We start from the raw sequence: 27,003 nt of genomic DNA on the forward strand, positions 1-27,003 counted from the left end.
TGGAAATCGGAAAAACCCTGCTTCAGCGAGGTGAACCCCTTGAACTGCTGTTACTGCATGAAGGAACCCTCATCAAGATTCTGATTTTCTGGATTCAGGTAAACAAGTGAGCTAATATCCACATCTCTGGTGCTTTTCCTTTCACGTTATTCATAGTTGTAAAAACCCATCTTCCCTATCTTCGTATTGTGTGCTTGTTGAGGTGTATGGCATTTCAACCATTCCCCGGGTTTGAATGTGTGAGTAAACTATACTTCCAATTTAACCTTAAAGTCACTTTAAAAATTGTCTTTATAAACAATGGGTTTGGGGAAACATGACAGCCTATTTTAAAATTTAAAATACTTCTGCTTACGGAGAGATGGTGAGAAAGTAAAGGAGTTCAGTTTTGTCATCCTCCCCTGTCTGTAACAGAAGGTTTAAATCCATCACAATGACTGGAATGCTGCCTGATAATATGGATTGTTAAATTTGGCTAGAGTGGAGGAATCAACCTTCTTCCCTTCCCTACCCACATCCCACCAAAGTTATGCATCCAATTCTGTGCAATAGCTGAGTGACAATTAAGACAGATGCGAACTGTGTTCTGTACTAAATAGAATTGATATTTTTGTGGACGACTGTGCTGTCAGCAGGAAGCAAACCACAGTTAGAGCAGGTTACATAATAGTCAGGTTTTGGATCACATTCATTGCAATAGTTTCATCAAATTGCTTAGTGCTTTAGCCAGTTCTGGTGTACACTTCATTAAATTGCTTAAATTCCCATCATTTAATAATTCATTTTTCTTTCAGCATATAAGAGCTTTCAACTAAAATAGGTACAGATTTTATAAATGGAATTTAAGACAATTCCGACCGGGTGATTTTGTATATGCTTGTGAAGGTGATATGGCTGAATAGCCCATCAGTGCTAATTGTGTGAAAAATAAGCACTTGAGTAAAGTATTGAGGTATTTCTGTCTTCCATGAGTCTGTACCCAACTGTAAATTGGAGATGGTGGTGTAGGGGTAATGTCTCTTGTCTAGCAATCCAGCAGCCCAGGCTAATACTGTGGGAACATGGGATCATATCCCACTACAGCAGCTGATGGAATTAAAATTAAATTACTAAATCTAAGATTATAAAGCTAGTTTCAGTAATGGTGACCATGAAAACCACCACTGATTGGTTAAAAAACCCATCTGATCCAGCAATGCCCTTGTGGAAAGGAAATCTGTCTTCCTTACCTTCTTTGGCCTAAATGTGACTCCAGACCCACTCTTAACTGCCCTCTGAAATGGCTTATTGAGCTACTTAGTTCAAGGGCAATTAGAGATGGCCTTGCCAGCGATGCCAACATCCCTTCAAAGAGTTAGAAGGAAAAGTCAGGATCATTCCATGAAAAAATATCAGTCGGTAATTGGGCAATGAATGAATGAGGGATTCTCTTTTTTCTTTGCAGGAGTAGGATCCGGGCATTCACATTAATGGAGCTTGCATTCCAGATAATTTCAGATTCATGTCATACCAGGTGAAATTGCGAGGAACAATATTTGATTCAAGGGCTGGAAAACATTACCTCCCACAGTGACCAAGTCACAGTGGGTAGCAGTCATAAATCAGTAATATAGCTTCTCCACAGAAACACATAAGTACTGGATATAGCGTCAGAGAGACATACAGTACAGAAGAGACCCTTCAGCGCATCGAGTCTGCACTGACAAAAGTACACTAAATCTACACTAATCCAACTTTCCAGCACTCGGCCCGTAACCTTGAATGTTATGGCACTTCATGGGCCCCCAGCCGCGTGTTTCTTGGGGTGTGCTATTCACTGGGGCGGGATTCTCTCTTCCTGCCACTTGTCAATGGAAATTCCCATTAAAGCCACCCCACGCTGCTGGGAAACCCGTGGATGGGGATGCGCTGCAAATGGGAAAAGAAAATCACAAAGGCCAGAGTATTCCGGCCCAAATGTTCATCCACGTACTTTTTAAAGGTTGTGAGGTATCTGGCCTCTACTACCCTCCCAGACTGACTCCCACCACCCTCTGGGTGAAAAAACATTTTCCTCAATTTCCCTCTGAACCTCTTGCCCCTTACCTTAAAATTATGCTCCCATATAATTGACCCTTCAACTAAGGGGAACAGCTGCTTCCTATCCACCCTGTCGAGACCACTCATTATCTTATACACCTCCATCAGGTTCCCCCTCAGCCTTGTCTGTTCCAAAGAAAGTAACCCTAACCTATCCAGCCTCTCTTCTTAACTCAAATGCTCCATCCCAGGCAAGATCTTGGTGAATTTCCTTTGCACCCTCACCAGTGCAGTCACGTCCATCCTATGGTAAGGCAACCAGAACTGCACACTGTACTCCAGCTGTGGCCTATCCAAAGCTTTGCACAGCTCCAACATAACCTCGCTGCTCTAATAACTAATGCCACGACTGATAAAGGCAAGTGTTCTGCCTGCCTTCTTAACTACCCGAATAACCTATCCTGCTGCCGTATGATACGCTTGTAAAGTCACCAAATTCTAGTACCAGTACTAGCTTTTGTCGGCATATAGATTTAAGTGAGGGTAGACTGTCATGTGAGAGTACCTTTAAGACATGGATGTTTAAGCAATGTGTCTTTAAGAAAACAGTGATGTCAGAGAGTGTGTGGAGCTGAGGTCAGGTCAGCCATTTTGCAGTTTTTAGTTTTGCAATTTGAAAAGAGTTTGGCAGTGTCAGTGTTTGCAGTGAGCTGGATCTCTGCCATGAAAGACTATCTCTGGATCATTTGGGTGATTTAAACTCATAATAGTAAAGCCTTCGACTATGACTCTCTGTCTCATTATCCTCATCCATCTCCTCCAACTGTATGTTTCCCTTTTCGTCTGCCAATTTTAACTGACTGTCATGTTTCATGTTCATTTTCTGAAGTTCAAACTCTCTCTCCTTATCTTTTACCCTGATCTGTATCTCCCTTTCTCTTTCTTTTTGTTCTGCTCGGGCTATTCTTTCTTTTGTCCTTTCTTCTCTCTCCTTTTCTTTTTCCTCTCTCTCTCTTTCTTTTTCTGCTCTCTCTCTTTTGTATTCTAGCTGCTTTAATTCTTTCTCATGTTCCATTTGTTTAATTTGCAACTGAATTTTTGCCATTTCCAATGAGTCAAACTGTATCTCTGGCAACTTTAAATGCTTAGCCACCGCCATAATTACCTCATCTTTTTGCATTTTGTCAGGTAATGTTAACTGCAATGTTTTTGCCAAATCTAACAGTCTGCTTTTAGTCTCTGTCCGTAAGGTACTGCGTGTGACAGTCTCCACCCCCAAAAACTTCTGAGCCTCTGAAAGAGCCATTGTCCACAACACACTCCCCACTTAAACTATAATACCAGACCTGAAAAGCAACTGCAATATGCTTACCTCTCACTGTCTTTAATTTCACTAAGCCAATCCAATAGATAGACTTTTATCCCCCTCGAGCCCCCAATTTTTATGGGCCAGGGTTTAGAGAATCCCAAAGTGTACCATGGAGTTCACCTGACTCACAACTTTTAATAGATTGTGGTATAGGGAGCACACGGCTTACCCTACAGGTATGGTGCAGCAGAAAATGGACCAGTGGTTTTTAAAAGAAAACAATGTTGATTCTGTGAACTCAAGTTAACCTTTCTAAAACAAACAGTGAACATCTTAGCAACCAGTAAATCAAATACAACCCCAAAGAATAAAACACTAAGTAATCTGTATGCTGTTCTTTTAACATCCAAAAACTTAACAAACCTCTAAACAGGAGCACATCAGGCTTTACATTCAATACTGAAAACATTTATACTTCTTCTGAATTCACCAAATGATTAAGGGATAGTCCTTCATGGTACAGATCAACATCAGTGCAGCTCACAGACACACCCAAGCCTTCTCAAACTGAAACTAAAAAAAGCAGAGCTCAGCTCCACCCACACTCTGACAACACTCCAGTAACATGAACAGCTCCATTTCTTAAAGGTACACTTCTTAAACACTCATTTCTTAAAGGGTACTCTCACATGACCCAATACAAAACCTTAAAATGATGTTCATTGTAAAGACAACTGTGACAAAATAAACAGTAAAACAAATTGAAGAGGATTCATTGCCAATTATGGGTGTAGCCATGTAAGGAGGATATGGGAGTCAATTGCTTATTCCTTTCATAATATATTCATTGAATTATTGTTCTGTTCACTTGTGCTTGTAGGTGAAAAAATACTGTAGAGCGGCAATGTAAGAAATATTAACCCTTACTGAATTCCACATGAGTTGTTTAATATAACCATGGATTGGCTACTGGCATCACAATAAGGTGACTTAGTAGATGTCGCTGCTTTGCTATGTAGCAAACAACATAGGCCATTAATTAGTAAATCTATCATTTGAGAGGATACCTCCAGCTGGTAGGTGGAACCACATCGCAGGCCAGTGAATAGTTGTCATCGTAGCCACATAAAATTCAATGGACTTTGGTTGGTTGCAGTATTACATATGATCATGTAAATCTCTCAAATTTCTGCACTCCACACAACTGTCCAAAATAGCTTTGTGTCAGTTATCACCGATGAGTGGAAAGTTTTACTGATGAGGGGGTCAGCTTCTATAGAACCACAGAATCCTTATAGTGGAGAAGAAGGGCATTTGGCCCATCGAGTCTACACCGGCCTCCAAAAGAGCACCCCACGTTGACCCACTCCCCCACTCTATCTCCGCAGCTCCACGTAACCTTCACTTCTTTGGACACCAGGAGGAAATTTTAGCATGGCCAAACCACCTAACCTGCACATCTTTGGACTGCGGGAAGAAACCAGAGCACCCGGAGGAAGCCCATGCAGACACGGGGAGAACGTACCAACTCCCCACAGTCAGTGACCCAAGGCCAGAATTGAACCCGGATCCTTGACACTGTGAAGCAGCAGTGCTAACCACTGTGCGCTGTGCAGCTCACCATGGGCCCACAGCTGATTAGGTGAATTGATACATCATGGCTCTGCCTGCAGTTAATACAACAAGTGAAGAGAAAATACTCAGTGAGTAAGGAGCAGAAAAATAGGATGCATTGTTAGAACGTAGATAGAAGCAAAATAATGGAACAGAAAGAGAATGGAGAAATATAAGGAATGGTAGAATAAGAGGAATCAGGCATGCATAAATTGATAAAAATATTTTTATCATAATACAGAATATGATATAGGTCAGTGTGATAATTGATGAGCGATCTGTAATGGAGATCAAGGAATGAATGGCATCAAGAGGTAAGGGGAGAAAGCGGGAAAATTACGTTGAGATAGTGGATCTGCCATGATCATATCGAATGTCGGAAAGGACTTGAAGGGCCGAATGGCCAGTTGTTTGTATCAACCTTCTAAAATGCAGTGGTCATTGTATAAAGTTGGTGGAGCTCCTGATAAAGCTTTCCCAAAATCAGGTATTGCCGTTCGCTCCCCTCGTTTTCCTCCCCATCCCCTGGGCTGACTGATAACGTAACGCACTTTCAGACCAGGCTGTTGAGATGATGTGAGGATGGAAACACTCAGAGATATTCTACCTGGTGTGGAATTCAAGGTATTTTGAACTGAATAAATTAGAAATGGTATGTGATAAAGCCAGTACAATTCAGTGCAATTTTCAAATCACCATACTCTCCAACTTCAGCCTGTGGAAGGGAAGTAATCCATTCGGATCAGAACGTTTCAACTTGAGACTGTGTTCCGATCTATTGGGAGTTGCACTAACATTGCCAGAAAGCATTTCCATTTACAGAGCTCAATATTCAAAGCGAAAGCTTTGACCATGATCAATTGGGGCTGAACGTTCTCTGGCAGCTCCTCTTGCCCCAAGCATTGAGGTTTACTTCCAATGCATTTGCGGGAATATGATGCTGCAATAGCAACAAGATAATCCCTGTTAACGTCCTGACAGTCAGCTGGCAAAGGATGTAACCAGTGCCAATCTTTACTTAGGGCGCAATTCTCGCACAGGTGTTCGGCAGGAAAGGAGGTTCGAATCTTGTCGCCTGGTTCAGTGCGATTCAAATAACAATCCACCCACATGTAGAATTTTTGTTGGAGGTGAGGGTGAACTGTGCCATCAATGAGGGGAGCAGGGCCTAAAGATTCCAGCATGTCCAGCTGCCTCAGATATTGGGGCACCCTTTTCTGGACCCCCCTCCCCGCCCCCCTCCCCGACTCCTTCTAGTCAGCAAAGAGCACTTCCCTATCACCGGTACTAGCACCCCCTCCCCCTTCAAGTGAGCAACACCCCGCTGTGGGGTCACCCAATGCCCCTCCTCCTTTGTCCCCCCCCTTCATATCCTGTATCTTTGCAGTGCTCACATGGCACCCTGGCAGTGCCAACCGGACAGTGCCAAGTTGATACTGCCATGCTTGCATTGCCAGGGTGCCGGGGCAGTGTCAGGGTGCAGCCCTGCCATGTCCCGACCACCTGGGGGTACAAAGGCTGCAGGTGCCCTGCCCCCGCCTCCCCCATTCCAAAATTCTGCCAACATAGCGGGATTTGCGCCGGGCACAACATGGCTGGAGAATCACCGCCTTCGATTAGATTTATTTCAAAAAGAGTGGAACATTATCTCCTCAACCATTCCCCAGCATCAGTAAAGTGTCTCTTTATGTGATCTCAGGCTACAACCATATCAAAGTCCTCCACCTGTATATAGTTACTCACACAATTAACAATGTCATCATATAAGGAAATTCAAAAACTTGCCTTTTCGTAACACATGTAGAACATAGAACATAGAACATTACAGCGCAGTACAGGCCCTTCGGCCCTCGATGTTGCGCTGACCTGTGAAACCTCTCTAAAGCCCATCTACCCTATTCCCTTATCGTCCATATGTTTATCTAATGACCATTTGAATGTCCTTAGTGTTGGCGAGTCCACTACTGTTGCAGGCAGGGCATTCCACGACCTTACTACTCTCTGAGTAAAGAACCTACCTCTGACATCTGTCTTATATCTATCTCCCCTCAATTTAAAGCTATGTCCCCTCGTGCTAGACATCACCATCCGAGGAAAAAGGCTCTCACTGTCCACCCTATCCAATCCTCTGATCATCTTGTATGCCTCAATTAAGTCACCTCTCAACCTTCTTCTCTCTAACAAAAACAGCCTCAAGTCCCTCAGCCTTTCCTCATAAGATCTTCCCTCCATACCAGGCAACATTCTGGTAAATCTCCCCTGCACCCTTTCCAATGCTTCCACATCCTTCCTATAATGCGGCGACCAGAATTGCACGCAATAATCCAAATGCGGCCGCACCAGAGTTTTGTACAGCTGCAACATGACCTCATGGCTCCGAAACTCAATCCCACTGCCAATAAAAGCTAACACACCGTACGCCTTCTTAACAACCCTCTCAACCTGGGTGGCAACTTTCAGGGATCTATGTACATGGACACCGAGATCTCTCTGCTCATCCACACTGCCAAGAATCTTACCATTAGCACAGTACTCTGTCTTCCTGTTATTCCTTCCAAAATGAATCACCTCACACTTTTCTGCATTAAACTCCATTTGCCACCTCTCAGCCCAGCGCTGCAGCTTATCTATGTCCCTCTGTAACTTGTAACATTCATCCGCACTATCCACAACTCCACCGCCTTTAGTGTCATCTGTAAATTTACTCACCCATCCTTCTACGCCCTCCTCCAGGTCATTTATAAAACTAACAAACCGCAGTGGCCCCAAAACAGATCCTTGTGGTACACCACTAGTAACTGGATTCCAGTCTGAACATTTCCCATCAACCACCAGATTTGTCTCTTCCAGCTAGCCAATTTCTGATCCAAACTGCTAAATCACCCTGAATCCCATGCCTCCGTATTTTCTGCAGTAGCCTACCATGGGGAACCTTATCAAATGCTTTACTGAAATCCATATACACCACATCAACTGCTTTACCCTCATCCACCTGTTTGGTCACCTTCTCAAAGAACTCAATAAGTTTTGTGAGACACGACCTACCCTTCACAAAACCGTGTTGACTATCTCTAATCAAATTATTTCTTTCCAGATGATTATACATCCTATCTCTTATGAGCCTTTCCAAGATTTTGCCCACAACAGAAGTAAGGCTCACTGGTCTATAGTTACCGGTGTTGTCTTTACTCCCCTTTTTGAACAAGGCGACAACATTTGCTATCCTCCAGTCTTCTGGCACTATTCCTGTAGACATAGATGACTTAAAGACCAAAGCCAAAGGCTCAGCAATCTCCTCCCTAGTTTCTCAAAGAATCCTAGGATAAATCCCATCCGGCCCAGGGGACTTATCTATTTTCACACTTTCCAGAATTGCTAACACCTCCTCCTTATGAACCTCAAGCCCTACTAGTCTAGTAGCCTGAATCTCAGTATTCTCCTCGACAACATTGTCTTTTTCATGTGTGAATACTGATGAAAAATATTCATTTAGCACCTCTCCTATCTCCTCGGACTCCATGCACAACTTCCCACTACTGTCCTTGACTGGCCCTACTCTTACCCTAGTCATTCTTTTATTCCTGACATCTATAGAAAGCCTTTGGGTTATCCTTCCTACCTGCCAAAAACTTCTCATGACCCCTCTTGGCTCTTCTTAGCTCTCTCTTTAGGTCCTTCCTAGCTAACTTGTAACCCTCGAGCGCCCTAACTGAACCTTCATGTCTCATCTTTACATAAGCCTCCTTCTTCTTCTTGACAAGTGTTTCAACTGCTTCAGTAAACCACGGTTCCCTTGCTCGACAACTTCCTCCCTGCCTGACAGGTACATACTTATCAAGGACACGCAGTAGCTGTTCCTTGAACAAGCTCCACATTTCCATTGTGGCCATCCCCTGCAGTTTTCCTCTCCATCCGATGCATCCTAAGTCTTGCCTCATCGCATCATAATTGCCTTTCCCCCAGATATAACTCTTGCCCTGCAGTATATACCTATCCCTTTCCATCACCAAAGTAAACATAATCGAATTGTGGTCACTATCACCAAAGTGCTCATCTACCTCCAAATCTAACACCTGTCCTGGTTCATTACCCAGTACCAAATCCAATATGGCCTCACCTCTCGTTGGCCTATCTACATACTGTGTCAGGAAACCCTCCTGCACACATTGGACAAAAACGGACCCATCTAAAGTACTCGAACTATCGCGTTTCCAGTCAATATTTGGAAAGGTAATGTCCCCCACAACAACTACCCTGTTGCTTTCGCTCCTATCCAGAATCATCTTTGCAATCCTTTCCTCTACAATTCTGGAACATTTCGAAGGCCTATAGAAAACCCCGAACAGGGTGACCTCTCCTTTCCTGTCCATGCTACCTCAGTAGACGAGTCCTCATCAAACGTCCTTTCTGCCACCGTAATACTGTCCTTGACTAATAATGCCACCCCTCCACCTCTTTTACCACCTTCCCCGAACTTACTGAAATATCTAAACCCCGGCACCTGCAACAACCATTCCTGTCCCTGCTCTATCCATGTCTCCGAAATGGCCACAACATCGAAGTCCCAGGTAGCAACCCATGCCGCAAGTTCACCCACCTTATTCCGATACTCCTGGCATTGAAGAAGACACACTTTAAACTACCTTCCTGCCTGCCGGTACACTCCTGCAACTTTGAAACTTTACTCATGACCTCACTACTCTCAACCTCCTGTATACTGGAGCTACAATTCAGGTTCCCAAGCCCCTGCTGAACTAGTTTAAACCCTCCCGAAGAGCATTAGCAAATTCCCCCCCCCCCAGGATATTGGTACCCCTCTGGTCCAGGTGTAGACCATCCCGTTTGTAGAGGACCCACCGACCCCAGAATGAGCCCCAATTATCCAGAAATCTGAAACCCTCCCTCCTGCACCATCCCTGTAGCCACGTGTTCAACTCTTCTCTCTCCCTATTCCTCATCTCGCTAGCACGTGGCACAGGTAACAACCCAGAGATAATAACTCTGTTTGTCCTAGATCTAAGTTTCCACCCTAGCTCCCTGAATTCCTGCCTTACATCCCCATCCCTACCTATGTCGTTGGTACCTATGTGGACCACGACTAGGGGCTGCTCCCCCTCCCCCTTAAGGATCCCGAAACACGATCCGAGACATCACGCACCCTGGCACCTGAGAGGCAACACACCAACCGCGAGTCTCTCTTGTTCCCACAGAATCTCCTATCTATCCCCCTGACTATGGAGTCTCCAATGACTAATGCTCTACTCCTCTCCCCCCTTCCCTTCTGAGCAACAGGGACAGACTCTGTGCCAGAGACCTGTACCCCATGGCTTACCCCTGGTAAGACGTCCCCCCCCAACAGTATCCAAAGCGGTATACTTGTTACTAAGGGAAACGACCACAGTGGATCCCTCTACTAACTGCTTCCTCCAAGCCCCTCTCACCGTCACCCATCTATCTTTATTCTTCGGAGTAACTACATCCCTGAAGCTTCTATCTGTGACCACCTCTACCTCCCGAATAATTCAATAAAACATTTTGATGTGCTTCACAGTATTGTAAAGCTGAATATGACAAAATAGGGCAGATGATCTATGGTATGGCCGAGATTTTAAGGAGGTAAGTGGGGGAAAGAAATCGAAAGTGTCCGGACAGAATTCCAAAGTTTCGAACCCAGGCCGTCACAGCCACCAATTGTGGAATGATTAAAGTCAGCGATGCTTGAAAAGCCACAAGTAAAGGAGCACAGATATTTTGGAGGGTTGCTATGCTGGACAAAACGGCCAGGCCATGGTGTGATTTGAAACATGGTGAAGAATTTTTTTTAAACTGAGGCGCTGCCTCACCTGGAAGTGAGCGAGCACAGTGGGGTGATGAATTAAATTAATTTGCTGTGGTTTAGGATGTGGACAGCAGCAGAGTTTTGGATGATAACAGGTTTATGGAGGGTAGAATGTGGAAGGCCAGCTGGGAGCTCATTAGAGTAATCAAGTCGAGAGGTAACAAAGACAAAGGGGAGGGTTTCTACAGATGAGCTGAAGCAGGTGTGGAGTCCAGTGTTTTGTAAATCACTGAAATAGTTTCAGTGTACATCTTCGATGTCACCAGGGCATCAAATAATGTTAATTCCTCACAATGCTAATTTCTGCAGGAGGCTGAGTTTGAATGTTGAAAGGTCATGTTAGGAATGGCAAATGATCTCCTCCATTGTCCTGCTTGCTACCCGAAATATCAGGCTGTGGCTGGATGCATTTTCTGACCTTGTTATTCCTAGATTTATGCTTTCATTTAGCCATCTTCTTCTAGTCCTACTGCTAATTGAAAGAGTTTTCTCTTGTGAGCTGTCTTATGTTAACTTCCCCATTCTTGTCTTTAATTACATTGATTCTGTGCAAGGTCTTCAGTCTCCAGAATCAAACTAAGTTTTGTATATTGTCATGGAAGGAGAATTTTTGACCTTTATTTGAAAGTTTAAAAGATGTTGCGATCAAATCATTTTCCTTATGAAGACGTTAATTGATGAATCCCTCTTGGTTCCACTTCTCCTGGCTGAGCGAACAACTGATTTGACTGCAATTTTGCAAACTAGGCCAGGGTCACTTTAACCCAGCTCGCTGGGCTGCAAATCCAAGGGATTGGGTAGAATGCCAATTTTACTTCTGCCCAGTAATACTGTCTACTGGAGAAGTAAAATTGAACAAGTACAAAAGCAGCATCGTATGTAATCCTGACACCTTGCAACAGGGCATACTGGCTGAAAACGCACTTCAGGAAGAGTGGAGGAGAGAAAAAGTATTTTAACAAATGACCTGCAGGAATGTGAGGAAGGGATAGCTTGCAATGATTACAACTGAAGAGAATGGTGTCTTTCAATGGCTATTACAAAATGAATACTGTTTAGTTTGCAGCAACCTATTGCTAGACTAAGGGCACAATACAACTTATTGGGAAGAAAGACCCAGAACAAGCACGTTTAGCCACGTGTTTCCCGGCACTGGGGCTGTTTTAGCACACTGGGCTAAATAGCTGGCTTTTAAAGCAAACCAAGGCAGCCCAGCAGCACGGTTCAATTCCCGTACCAGCCTCCCCGAACAGGCGCTGGAATGTGGCGACTAGGGGCTTTTCACAGTAACTTAATTGAAGCCTACTTGTGACAATAAGCGATTTTCATTTTCTTTTCATTTCATTCGCAGCGACGATAAGCACATGACTATACAATGGGACTCATGTATAAGGGCCTCAGCAGGGACCATGCAGCCAAGGTTGCACATAGCCTCGTTTTGTACGCTGAGGAGCTCCGCTCACAGAAACTCCCCGGTGTAGCAAGAGATTTAGACACCTTTTTTAAATGGCATCCCAATCTCCTAGGCCCCCAAAGCAACCCCTTATCCCAAACGCATTAAGGCAGGGTCTCCGGCCCCCTCGCACTCCTCCCCAACACCCATGCAGCCCTCCCCCCACCCCCGGGCCCGATCGGGCGCACACAACAAATGCCAGCTTGGCACCTTGACAGTGCCAACATGGCACAATGGCAGTGCCCATGCTAGCTGTCATCCAGGTGGCACTGCCAAGATGCCAGGCTGGCACTGCCAAAGTGTCACGTTGGTCCTATCAGGTGCCTCGGTGACACCAACTGTGCCAGAGCACACCATGCCCAAGGGACATGAAGCTGAGTACGATCAATCCCCTCGGAGACCCCCAAGAGTACCGTTCTCTCTGGTACCAAATGGTACTCGCCTGGGGTCTCTGAGACAAAGAGGATAGATTCCAATGCACATTACACACTAGCTGCCTCGCTTTAATATCAAGATTTTCCCAAAAATGACCCCGCCCACAATGGACAGGTTTACATTGCCACATCTCACAAGATCGTGTTAGATCTCGTGAAACATTGCGAGCTGGGTAGATCCCGGAAGCGTGTTCTCCCAGCTTTTATTGGTCGCTTGAAAAGGCAGCGAGCTGACTTTCAGGCACAGCGTGGCAATTCGATCGTGCCCTATGTCTTGAGATTATTCTGTCATATGCAGTTGTACAATTTTACATGGAGGTGCAATATTTCAGAGGAATATGATTTAGTGGCCATTACTGAAGCATAGTTAAAGGATAGTCATGACTGGGAGTTAAACATCCAAAGGTATCAAACTATTCAGAAGGACAGAGTGGATGATAAGGGAGGTGGTGTAGCTCTGTTATTTAAGGATGACATCCGGGCAATAGTAAGGGATGACATCGGTGCTATGGAGGATTAGGTTGAATCCATTTGGGTGGAAATCAGGAATAGTAAGGTGAAAAAGTCACTGATAGGAATAGTCTATAGGCCACCAAATAGTAACATTCTGGTGGGGCAGGCAATACACAAAGAAATAACTGATGCATGTAGAAATGGTACAGCAGTTATCATGGGGGATTTTAATCTACATGTCGATTGGTTTAACCAGGTCGGTCAAGGCAAACTTGAGGAGGAGTTTATAGAATGTATCCGCGATAGTTTCCTAGAACAGTATGTAATGGAACCTACGAGGGAACAAGCGGTCCTAGATCTGGTCCTGTGTAATGAGACAGGATTGATTAATGATCTCATAGTTAGGGATTCTCTCGGGAGGAGGGATCACAATATGGTGGAATTTAAAATTCAGATGGAGGGTGAGAAGGTAAAATCAAACACTAGTGTTTTGTGCTTAAACACAGGGGATTACAATGGGATGAGACAAGAGCTAGCTAAGGTAGACTGGGAGCAATAACTTTATGGTGAAACAGTTGAGGAACAGTGGAGAACCTTCCAAGCGATTTTTCACAGTGCTCAGCAAAGGTTTATACCAACAAAAAGGAAGGACGGTAGAAAGAGGGAAAATCAACCATGGATATCTAAGGAAATAAGGGAGAGTATCAAATTGAAGGAAAACGCATACAAAGTGGCAAAGATTAGAGGACTGGGAAATCTTTAGGGGGCAACAGAAAGCTACTGAAAAAGCTATAAAGAAGAGTAAGATAGATTATGAGAGTAAACTTGCTCAGAGTATAAACACAGATAGTAGAAGTTTCTACAAATATATAAAACAAAAAAGAGTGGCTAAGGTAAATATTGGTCCTTTAGAGGATGAGAAGGGAGATTTAATAATGGGAGATGAGGAAATGGCTGAGGAACTGAACAGGTTTTTTGGGTCGGTCTTCACAGTGGAAGACACAAATAACATGCCAGTGACTGATGAAATGAGGCAATGACAGGTGAGGACCTTGAGATGATTGTTATCACTAAGGAGGTAGTGATGGGCAAGCTAATGGGGCTAAAGGTAGACAAGCCTCCTGGCCCTGATGGAATGCATCCCAGAGTGCTAAAAGAGATGGCTAGGGAAAATGCAAATGCACTAATGATAATTTACCAAAATTCACTAGACTCTGGGGTGGTCCCGGCGGATTGGGAATTAGCAAACGTGACACCACTGTTTAAAAAAGGAGGTAGGCAGAAAGCGGGTAATTATAGGCCAGTAAGCTTAACTTCGGTAGTAGGGAAGATGCTGGAATCTATCATCAAGGAAGAAATAGCGAGGCATCTGGATGGAAATTGTCCCATTGGGCAGACGCAGCATGTAAAGGGCAGGTCGTGCCTAACTAATTTACTGGAATTCTTTGAGGACATTAACGGTGCGGTAGATGGGCAGCACGGAAGCTTTGTGGATATCACAATTGCTTCACAGCTCCAGGGTCCCAGGTTCGATTCCGGCTTGGGTCACTGTCTGTGCGGAGTCTGCACATCCTCCCCGTGTGTGCATGGGTTTCCTCCGGGTGCTCCGGTTTCCTCCCACAGTCCAAAGATGTGCAGGTTAGGTGGATTGGCCATGATAAATTGCCCTTAGTGTCCAAAATTGCCCTTAGTGTTGGGTGGGGTTGCTGGGTTATGGGGATAGGGTGGCGGTGTTGACCTTGGGTAGGGTGCTCTTTCCAAGAGCCGGTGCAGACGCGATGGGCCGAATGGCCTCCTTCTGCACTGTAAATTCTATGATAATCTATGATAATCTATGATAACGGGGAGCCAATGGATGTGGTATATCTGGATTTCCAGAAAGCCTTTGATAAGATGCCACACAAAAGGTTGCTGGATAAGATATAGATGCATGGCATTAAGGGTAAAATAGTAGCATGGATAGAGGATTGCTTAATTAACAGAAAGCAAAGAGTGGAGATTAATGGGTGTTTCTCTGGTTGGCAATCAGTAGCTAGTGGTGTCCCTCAGGGATCAGTGTTGGGGCCACAATTGTTCACAATTTACATAGATGATTTGGAGTTGGGGACCAAGGGCAATGTGTACAAGTTTGCAGACGACACTAAGATGAGTGGTAAAGCAAAAAAGTTCAGAGGATACCAAAAGTCTGCAGAGGGATTTGGATAGGTTAAGTGAATGGGCGAGGGTCTGGCAAATGGAATACAATGTTGACAAATGTGAGGTCATCCATTTTGGTAGGAATAACAGAAAAAGGGATTATTATTTAAATGATAAAATATTAAAACATGCTGCTGTGCAGAGAGACCTCGGTGTGCTAGTGCAGTGTTCTTCAAACTTTTTTTCTGGGTACCCATTTTTACCAACCGGCCAAACTTTGGGACCCAACCAGGCCGACCTTCGCGACCCACGCCGGCCAATCTGAGTGACCCACCATTGTCTCTTACCTTGTTTGCTGTTGATAAAAATGGAGGAAATGGTTTTGGGTCCTTTTGGCCCTCATACACGCTCCTCCAATAGAACCTATTGGATGAAGGTGAAGCCTCCCGGTGTCGGAAGGTATGGAGTCTCCATCTGTCCAAAGTTCTGCATTTTTTTCCTGTAACATTTTATCAAATAAACCCCCCCCACCAAGAACTTGTAAAAAAATAAAAAAATAAAACGAATAAAATAAATGAAAAAAATAAAAATTTAATGAATAAAATAAATGAATAAAATTAATAAACCCCCCCCCCCCAGAACTTGTAAAAAAAATAATAAAATGAATAAAATAAATGAAATAAATAAAAATTAAATGAATAAAATAAATGAATAAACTGAATAAACCCCCCCTCGAACTTGTAAAACAAAAAGCTGCGACCGTTTAAAAAAATAACGGCGCGGAAGGGGTTGGAGTCACAGAGAGAGGGAGGGAGCCAGGCAACGGAATGGGCACCCCGGGGGGGGGGGCACACTGGGGATGGGGAGGAGAGAGCAGGATGGGGATGGGGGGAGGACAGGATGGGAGGGGGGGGGAGAGGGCAGGATGGGAGTGGGGGGGTGGACAGGGCACACCGGGGGAGGGGGCAACCTGGGAGTGGGGGAGAGGGGGCAGAGAGGGGTTGGGGGGAGAGGGCAGGATGGGGGTGGGAGGGGAAAGGGCAGGATGGGGGTGGGAGGGGAAAGGGCAGGATGGGGATGGGGGAGAGGACTGGATGGGGGTGGGGGGAAGAGGGCAGGATGGGGATGGGGGAGAGGGCAGGATGGGGGTGGGGGGAGAGGGCAGGATGGGGGTGGGGGGAAGGGCAGGATGGGGTGGGGAGGAGATGGGAACACTGAGGGTGAGGGGGAGAGGGCACACTTGGGGGGGAGGGCACACGGCACACAGGGTGGGGGGAGGGCACACTGGGTGTGAGGGAGGAGTGTACACTGGGGCTGGGGGGGGGGGGGGGGGGTCCTTAATTCCACCCGGGCCGGGCGGCTGATCCGGGCAGAGAGGAGGAGCTGCCCCGCTGAGAGGCCGGTGTGTTTGCGGCAGGGGTGGGGGAGCTGCAGGGCCGCCTGTCGCTCGGCAGCGCGGCCCCGGATTGAGGCGCACCCGGGCCCGGGAGAAACCCAACACAATTCAGTACCGAGGCTTCGCTCACCACAAACTGCAGCCGGACGGCCCCGCTCCCCAGGCAGCTTCCCCGCTCCAAACCCCACCTCACACAGCCCGCTGCAGCGTCACCGCTTCAAACAAACCCCGCCAACAGTGCGCTTTCACCGGGGAGGGAGGGAGAGACCCCCCCCACTCCCATCCTGCCCTCTCCCCCCACCCCAATCCTGCACTCTCCCCCCCACCCCCATCCTGCACTCTGCCCCATCCCCATCCTGCCCTCTCCCCCCCACCCCCATTCCCTCAGTGTGAGGGTCTCTCCCTCCCACCACGAGACCCCTTACACTGAGAGCCCCACTAAAAAAAATACCGGCTGCACTGCGCATGCACGTGAATGATCATGCACGCATGCGCAATGTGTCCTAATTTTCTTTACATGTTCGTGCCCATTTTAAAGGCCGCTTGCAGCCGGCGTTATTAAAAGCCGGCTGCTGCGTGGGGATTTGCGCGATCGGAAGCACCTCGGACAACGGCTCCGCGACCCTCCCGACACCCGCCCGCGACCCACCTGTGGGTCGCGCCCCCGAGTTCGAAGAACACTGTGCTAGTCCATGAGTCGCAAAAAGTTGGTTTTCAGGTGCAACAGGTGATTAAGAAGGCAAATGGAATGTTGTCCTTCATTGCTAGAGGGATGGAGTTTAAGACTAGGGAAGTTATGCTGCAATTGTGTATGGTGTTAATGAGGCCACACCTGGAGTATTGTGTTCAGTCTTGGTCTCCTTACCTGAGAAAGGACGTACTGGCATTGGAGGGTGTGCAGAGGAGATTCACTAGGTTAATCCCAGAGCTGAAGGGGTTGGATTACGAGGAGAGGTTGAGTAGATGGGACTGTACTCGTTGGAATTTAGAAGGATGAGGGGGGATCTTATAGAAACATGTAAAATTATGAAGGGAATAGATAGGATAGATGCGGGCAGGTTGTTTCTACTGGCGGGTGAAAGCACAACTAGGGGGCATAGCCTCAAAATAAGGGGAAGTAGATTTAGGACTGAGTTTAGGAGGAACTTCTTCACCCAAAGGGTTATGAATCTATGGAATTCCTTGCCCAGTGAAGCGGTTGAGGCTCCTTCATTAAATGTTTTTAATATAACAATAGATAGTTTTTTGAAGAATAAAGGGATTAAGGATTATGGTGCTCGGGCTGGAAAGTGTAGTTGAGTCCCCAAAAGATCAGCCATGATCTCATTGAATGGCGGAGCAGGCTCGAGGGGCCAGATGGCCTACTCCTGCTCCTAGTTCTTATGAATCAAGTCAGATGTTTCATGTCAAATGGTACCTCCTCCCCACCCAGAAAATAGTCTTACATAAATTAATCTCACCTTTCCAACGTAGAGTGGCTCTGTTCCGGTGTACTCCTCGACGATGAAGAACTGGTTCCACACCCAGCCACGCTTTACACGGCGATGTGTCACTAAGCCTGCTTTTGATTGTTCCATATTCCATTTTTGGTTTTGCAAACTCTCCTGGGTAGAATTTGTTCCGTAGTAACATAGGACACATAAAGCCACTGATGTGAGCCACAGAGACGTACGATTGACCATTTTACCTGGTCACGTGTCTATATATATATAAGATCAGGTGAGTCGATACCTGGGCACGATGCCCATCAAAACACAGATCCTTAAAAGTCTCATTAATCCTTGATGTTAATTGAATATCAAACTCCAAGTTTCCAAGAGCTGGTCTTCACTTCTCAAGCTACTTGTCCACAGTTTTAACCAGGTACCTGAGAAAGTAACAGGAGACACAATAAGATAGTATAATCGAAGCACAGTCTACAAATAATATTGTCCATCCCCCCACATATACATTGCAACATAGTCGACACTTCAGAAATACTTAATTGGCTATGAAGCTCTTTGATGACCGGAGGCCCTGAAAGATGTGTTATAACTTGTAAGACTTCCTTTTTCGTATTAAAACGTAAGACATTTTAGAATTGGAATAAGTCATTAAGGCCCAAAAAACCCATCTCTAAGATCAGTCACAATGACCAGGCATCTCATTTGTACCTGACTACCATCTTCCTTTACACTCTGCAGGTGAAACCTTGTGCTCTTCTCACTGGAGAGTTTTGTGGCTGGGGACATTTAATCAGGTAGGACAGTGGTAGGTGAGGACCCTACCGCCTTGGGAAGTCCATGTAGAGTAAAGGGTTACATTGGAAGCGCCTGATACTGACCAACAATTATGCAATGTCACATGATTAAAAGATTAAATTCTGGTGGGACGCAAAAGTACAAACCTGTGTGGAGTACTGAGATGTATATAGATCTGTAAATAAAAAAGAAGGCTTTTTACGAATAATGTGTGGTAACATTCTCAGGTTAATAGCCAAATCCAAAAAGAAAACTCATCTAGACACTGAACCCAAAACAAAACATGAGGCAAAGGACAAAGAGTGTGAAGGCCCAGAAAAACTCCAAGAGAGGACTGCCGACCTAGGAGACCTCTGAATCCATAAAAAGGGACTGAAAGAAAAATTGAAGACTCACTTGAGAACGGAGGATCATTGGTGCTGCAGGTGCGAACAGACACATAGACCCGGAACCCAGATCACATTCAAACAGCTAAACTATTGAAGTAGCAACAGACCCATTGAATGGAGTCCGCATTGCTGCTCCCTGAACCATTCCAAAGCACTGAAGGCTCACAGGAGGCTGAACTGGGACAATGGAAGAAAGATATTTTCTAGATACAGAATAGCTTTGGGTTTGCATAAGAAGGACCAGAAGGATCAGGTCAATCATTTATTCTGCGCAGTAGGAGGGGCATAGTGGACAATGTTATTGAAAAACAGGGTGCCACTGAGGCTTTGAGTTAATTTGAAGATGTCCTCCAAAAATTGATCATGAGCAAGTGGAATTTAAGAAGAGGGAAAAACTGGGTGAATCCATGGATCATTTATAAATGACCAGTCATGGAGAATTGTGACTATTGGATCCTCAGAAATGAATTTGTATGCAATATTATAGTAGTTGAGGATGAAGATAAAGACCTGTCTGAACCTTTGCAAACAAAGGAAGATTTAACTCTCATAAAGGTAGTAACAACAGTTTAACAGATCAAGCACAGGAAGCTAAATATGAGGAAAGTGATCTTCGTTGGAGAAAAATGAGCGAAGCCATTCAATATGTCAGACAGAATAAAGAAAGCAAAAGCCTTTTGGAATTGAGGAAAAACGCACCAACCTTCACCTTGAGATTTTCTTGGTGAGGGGGCTCCCTACACAAGCGGGAAGAATGTTCAGCGGGGGACTTGTGCCACAGTTGTGGGAAATTAGAGCATTTTTAAATAATCTGTAAGTCCAAAGTTCCTATAGCTCATAGGAAGGAAGCGATAACAATAAAACAAATAAGAGCAACAGAAAAAAAAAAATAACGTTCTTAGGAAAAGTTATTACTGGAGCATTAAATCAAACTTTGAATGTCACCCCACAGAATTCAAGCTAGACACTGGGACAGGTGTTTCAGTATGATCTGAATGAGTAAAATGGCTTCGAAAGATCACATTATGGCCATCCTCCATCCCGTTGCCAGGTCCTAGGAGGAATACATTAAAAGGAATAGGCTAACGGTTAAGGTTAAGATACAAAGATAAATAAATTATTGAACTCTTCTTTTTATAAATTTAGAGTACCCAATTTGTTTTTTCCAATGAAGGTGCATGGCCAGTTCACCTACCCTGCACACCTTTGGTTTGTGGGGGTGAGACCCACACAGACACGGGGAGAAAGTGACAGTGACCCGGATTGAACCTGGGTCCTCAGCGCCGTGAGGCAGCAGTGCTAACCACTGTGCCACCATGCCACCCCAATTATTGAACCAGGAGTCATCACAACTGAATAGAAATACATGTTTGCAGCTGTGGCTCATTTACAAGGTTGATTACATTGCTGATGGTAGTCTAGTGAGAGATTCAGGAATGGACTTCCATCTCTATTTTCAGGTTTAGTAAATCTGAGAACAGAATATCGCACAAACCTAAGGGTGATGCTCAGCCTTTATGTCTCTTCACAGCAAGGGAGGTCCCTCCTCCACTCTTAGGCAAAGTCAAGAGCGGGATTGAACACATGTTTACAACAAGAGGTAATATCTTCAGTGGCCATACTGACAAAGTGGTCTTCTGGAATGGTCACAGTACCATAGTCTGATGGTTCATTTAGAATCTATGTGGACTTGGCTCAGTTTAAAAATTCAGTAGAGTGCGAGATCCACCTGACGGCGTAAGTGGATGAATGTCTCGCCAAACTAGCAAAAAGCACACTCTGCACAAAATTAGATATGAACAAAGGCGTTTGGCAATTGCCTCTGGACAAAGAATTCAGATTGTTAACTACTTTTATCACTCAAATTGGACCATCCAATGAATTATGTCTCAGACCCTAGAAGGCAAGGGGATGTACACGGCAGCACAGTGTTTAGCACTTGGTCACAGCGATAGGGTCCCGGGTTCAATTCCCGCTTGAGTCACTGTCTGTGCGGAATCTGCATGGATTTCCTCCGGGTACTCCGGTTTTCTCCCACAAGTCCTGAAAGACGTGCTGTTAGGTGAATTGGACATACTGAATTCTCCCTCTGTGTACCCGAGCAGGCGCCGGAGTGTGGCAACTAGGGACTTTTCACTGTAACTTCATTGCGGTGTTAATGTAAGCCTACTTGTGACAATAATAAAGATTATTATTATATACTATATGGCTGACATTCACATACATGGTTCGTCTCAGGAATAACATGACCATCGTGTAAGAGAAATCCTCAAGAAGCAGGTCTGACATTGAATGACTCGATGGGCAGAATGGCCTCCTTCTGCACATGTGGGGATTCTATGGCTTATTGACAATATGAATTTGCAAAGGCTATGATAAAATTCTTCAGATCATATTGTGCAAGCTTCGGGAATTACTGCCAACCCCCAGAAAGCTCAGGTCATTAGAAAATTCCAACAGCATAAAAACATCACAGAATTGCAAAGATTATTCGAGATGGTCAGTCAAATAGACAAGCTGTGTTACAATCACAGCTGATATTGCTACCGGTGGAACCCGGCTTGCTAGACCTTAACTTTTATTTTTTGTTTAGAAAAATGTAGGGCAGCTACTGAACTGACTTCACAGGAGTCTGCTGATGAATATTTAACAAAAGAATAAAACACTTATTAAACAAGGAGAGAACAATATGACACTTCACCTTCACCACAACAATAACTTTACTGATACAGACTCGTAAGCATAACACAAGTTATGAAATCTATCAAATACTCTAATGCAGTGTTTTTCAAATATTCTTATCCCAGGACACACTTCTGCCAACTGGCCGAACTTTGGGATCCATGTCAGCCGAACTTCGGGATCCACGTCATGTTCGCTTACCTTTAATGTGACAGGTGAGCCTGCTTGGTCCTCACGATCTGACTACAGTCAGATTTCATGTCTTGTAGCCTGCCTACCCAGTTTTGTTTCATTTCCTGCCTACAACCTTGCACTAAATTTCAGGCTTCCTGTCACCGACCTCTTGAAGTATCTATTGCTGCCATTGAGCAAACTACTGCCAACTCACCTTGAACTTTTTTGTCTTGTATTTATTCCACTCTTGCTATTAATTGTGAGTTTCAATTGCGAACATAATGAAATGGAACATGTTTGGAGGCTTGGCAAGAGAGAAAGGTACAGTTAGCAGAAAGCATTTGGAACTTGTTACAATAGTTTCCATGACAGCTGGGAAGCGATAGAATAATGTGATTGCTCATCGTCCTGTAGCACTGCTCACATTCCTAAAGAATTATATATCTGTGTTCAAGGATGTCTTGGTTTGCTCTGCAACTTCATGTAATACCTCCATTTTTAATTCTGTCGGGTTTTCAAACAGGCTGTAACATGAGGTAACGCCAACAGTCAGGGTGGAATCGTTGACAGTCCGTTGGGATTGCCCCTCATCGGATGGACTCCTGCCTACGATGTTTATGATTTCTCTCAATTATTTGTAAGATTAAATCAGGCTTTTATTTTGAAGGGGGTGGGTGTATAATCATGCATTCCACTGATTTTTGAAAAAAAATTCAAACACTACGAACCATTTTTATGATACTTCTTCACAGTCATTCCAGTGTTGAATCATTCTGTCACTAGTCACCAGTTCTCATAAATATCCACAACAGACATCAGAGTGGTAAGCTTTTAGTTACCTCATGGCCAGGTAATGGAAATTGCCAGTGTGTTGGGAACCATGTGCAGGCAGGGGCTGCCATTGAATCAAGTGTCAATAGGTTTGGATAAACTGACAATGTAGCCATGTACTTAAAATGGATTTGCCTTGTGAATTTCAGCAGGTACCCAATGCTGGTGTTGTATTTGGAGTGTGTCTGTAGAAATAGTTTTGATAATTTTTTTCAGCTTCAGTATCAATCGCATCATCATCTGCCAGGCAAATGCTGATGGAAGTAATACTTGATCTAATGAAGCAGAGCAGGTAAGATATCCTGATACTAAGAACAGGGTGCAAAATCCATCCGTTTCAAAGCTATTTCAGTCTGTAGTGGGAACACAACAACCCTTAGCCCCACAACCCTTCTGACACCCGCCAGTGGCCCACCCGTGGGTCGTGACCCTCACTTTGACAAACCCTGCTCTAATGTTCTCAGTCAGTACACATTCCATGTAAACCAACAAGCGGTCTGTGGCCAGACATTGTGCAATCTAAAACCAAAGTGACGGATGCCATCCAAAACAACTTCTGCAGGTTTCTCATCATCTCCCCCCACCCAAACAGAATTATTATCTCATTGTGAGGCAACTGGTATTGCAGAAGCTGTATCTCAATACCCAAAGGACCCACTTTGGAATCTTCTCCCAACAACGCTTTCTCTCGGATGCCTTCCACAATGGTCAACCTCCAGGGTATTGATCTCATCCGATGTTCCTGTCCCCTGAATCGCCACAAGCATTCAAAGTTTCCGTTCATACATTATTTCAGGTGTTCAGCCATGCCATATGATCACCACATCTCCACAGGCCCACAGTAAGCAGTTACAGAGCATTGGCCGTCTCTTTAGATCTGTCTTCTCACAGAGCTATTTTGCTTTAACTCTGCTTCCTACAGATTTGTCATTTTAGACTTGGAGCAGTCCTCTGCACTGTCACCCCTAATTTCACTGAACAGAATTGTTCAAATCCCTAGTCCTTGTTCCTTAACTTAGTTGTCGTCTCTGGGTTTTTTCCTTTCCCTCCCTAGTTTCTGGAGCCTTCTTCTTTAGTTTGACATTTGCTCGCTGTCCCTTTGCATGTCCTGCATGTTTTGGAACTTTCTTTGGAATACTGTTTCCAACTGAACTGAACTTCCTTTTTTCTATCTCTGTGTGTCCTTGCTGCTTCGGCAACAGCATAGTTTTTCCCAACTTTAAGGGTTGTAAAACCTCATTAAAATGCAAACATCTCTTAGAGCAAAATTAAAACTCAGGTCCCCCATTTTTAATACACAAATACGGAAATATAAATTAAACTAAATGTTAAAGCAACATCATATTCCTAACACCCACAAAATACAACTATAATTTAATTAGAACTATCTCATTCTCCTAACAGTTGCTTTCAAACTTGAAAGAATGTAATAAACCAGTACCACAGCTGTTGAGGCAAGGTCAACAATGTTGCTGGAACGTGGACCACAAAACTGCTTTTGACAAAATCAAAAATATGCTAATTTCACCAGAATTTCTAACTCACTATAATTCAGAGTTGCCAACAATTGCAGCAGTGGATGTATCATCTACAGGCTTGGGTGCGGTGTGGTTTCAAGTTCAGAAAGACAAAGAAGACTAGTTTACTATGCTTTAAGATCTCTCATGGACCAAAGATGTGCAGATTAGGTGGATTGGTCACACTAAATTGCCCCTTATTTGGAAAAAAAATTATTGGGTGCTCTAAATTTTTTTAAAAAATCTCTCATGGACAGAGAAGAGTTGAACAACCATTAAGAAAGAAGTATTAGCAGCAACATGGGCATGTGAGAACTTCTCTGGTTATGACATGGGATTAAGGTTTAAAATTGAAACCAACAACAAATCTTTGTTTTCTTTTCTAACCTGAAGGATATTGCAAACATAATGTCTAAAACAAAATCAACATTTTAGACTGAGACTCGCGAGTTACAATTCAGGTACTGAGTACATTCAAGGAAAGTACCTGATCATAATAAAATTCAGGAATATCACTGCAAGGAATTAAACTGGAAGCTTTAAATTTTGGTGAGAAAGTGGAAGCACATACTTTGCTCATTACCAAATACTTACCAGCCACTAAGAAGATATTGCATGAATTAAGTAAGCACAACAGCAGGATGATGAGCGCATTAAAATAAAAGATTATTGCCAGAACAGATGGCCGGAATACACTTCTACCAACCCAGTGCTTTGCCAATACTTCAAACAACGAAAACATCTCAAACTATTGATTATTTCTTACTTTTTAACCACAGACTAGTCATCCCTAAAACACTTTGACTCAACATTTTTCAGTAAAAGCACGAAGGTCACTTTGGGAATTGCAGAATGCAGAACAAGAGCCGAACATTCAGTTTGGTGGCCAGTCTTCAGTCATTCCACTGAAGAGTTAATCACATATTGTTTTCATGTGCAGAGTATAGCAAATGGCAGAAAGAACACTTGCACAATCTACCTTTCCCACAAAACCATGGATGTGCTTCGGAACAGATTTATTTGCGTTCCGAGGCAAAACATTCATCATCGCCATTGGGTACGATGGCAAATGGTTTGAAGTGAGTAGACTGCACAGCATCACAGTGGACACAGTCATTACATCATTAAAAAGAATTATCATGACAGACGACATCCCGAATCCAAGACAAAGCAGCTTGGTGGACATTCTTCTTACCTCATCGCCAATTAAGGCCCTTAAGTGGCATTAATTGTCCGCTTAAAATCCTCACCCTGTCATCGCTGGTATTAACCCAGCAGTGGGTGGGGAAGCTTGCCTTGCAAGGAGCACAACAAGCAAACCCTGGCATGTTTGCTTGTCATCTCCCTGGGCGAGGATCCTTTGTTCAAATACAGTCAGTGACATCAGGAAGTGGGAAGGCCACTGAGAGTCAGTAGCCTGCCCTTGCTGCTGATTCCCCTCCCAAACCCATTCCCCACGACCCTCACCTCCAATACTCAGCTCTGGCCTGGGCTCTAATGCTCTAATAACCTGAGTCCTTGGGTGAGTGTTGTACCAGCAGCAGCCACTCACTCCCCATTGGCAATGCTGGCAGCTCTCAATGAGCAGGACCACTGTCCCCAGAGTCCTTGATCCCAGGAAAGCCCCACTGGTGGCCTCTTAAGTGCTGATTAGCACAATGAATGATGGACCTTCCCAAAAAGAAATGGTGTAGGGTCTCGCCAACTCTCCAGCTGGCTGAGACCCCCTTTAATTCAATGACAGCGCATTCACTAGTCCACTTTCCCATTGTTCCTTCAGTGAAAGAAATCTGCCTCCCTTCCTTTTCAGCTTCCTCATTATTAATGTGCACCTTTGGTATTAACCCATTTTCCATAGCGACCAGTATTCCTGGATCAGATGTTATCAATTCCCTTCAATATACAAATCGTTAAATTTCTCGGAAAGAAACAATAATACAATTTTATGTTGACCGATGATTTATAATATTTCAGGTTCAGAGCTATTTTTACTGCAGAATGTTCTTGGAACATAAATATCCTGAACATTGCCATATTTTCACATCTTGAATATAAAGCTTACAGACTTGTTCAGTTTGCTAAATAGGATTCCAATTATTCCTCCTCCTCCTCCCTGTCAAGTATCACAAGGCTCTCTTATCACACTAGCTGTGCTCTGAGATTGCTCACACTTGACTGTCAAATTTCTCACAATAATATCATTTGCGTTGTCATTGGAAATTCATTGTAGTATAACCTCACACTCTGCTGACCCTGAACTGCTAAGAACCATGTTATACTGAGTGTCTGTGTGAAATTTCCAGCAAAGTTCATGAACTAAAGTTCCTGCGTTCAGCTTTCATCACCATACAGTTATCAGTTCTGGTTAGATTTTTGAGATGATATAAAAGAACCATTGCTCAGATCGGGTTCACCCATCGCAACAATCCTGGTACCAATGAATTAAACTTAGCTGCCACCTGATCAAGGTGATGAGAGAGATGGTCATAATCCTTACCTCATAGTCCCAAGTCTTTT

The 27,003-nt window shown here is 44.3% G+C and overlaps 1 protein-coding gene across 1 annotated transcript in view; it reads right to left on the reverse strand.

The window, feature by feature from the left end:
• Positions 1 to 27,003, reverse strand: part of LOC140428295 (cadherin-22-like) — a 1,238,550-nt gene that overhangs the window by 954,939 nt on the left and 256,608 nt on the right. The window contains exon 2 of the mRNA XM_072514610.1: positions 18,114 to 18,520. Within this exon, the coding sequence (XP_072370711.1) occupies positions 18,114 to 18,335 (222 nt within the window). The 5' untranslated portion in view covers positions 18,336 to 18,520. The remainder of the gene's footprint in view (positions 1 to 18,113; positions 18,521 to 27,003) is intronic.

This window comes from Scyliorhinus torazame, chromosome 8 (assembly GCF_047496885.1).
Source record: "Scyliorhinus torazame isolate Kashiwa2021f chromosome 8, sScyTor2.1, whole genome shotgun sequence".
Taxonomy (NCBI): Eukaryota; Metazoa; Chordata; class Chondrichthyes; order Carcharhiniformes; family Scyliorhinidae; genus Scyliorhinus; species Scyliorhinus torazame.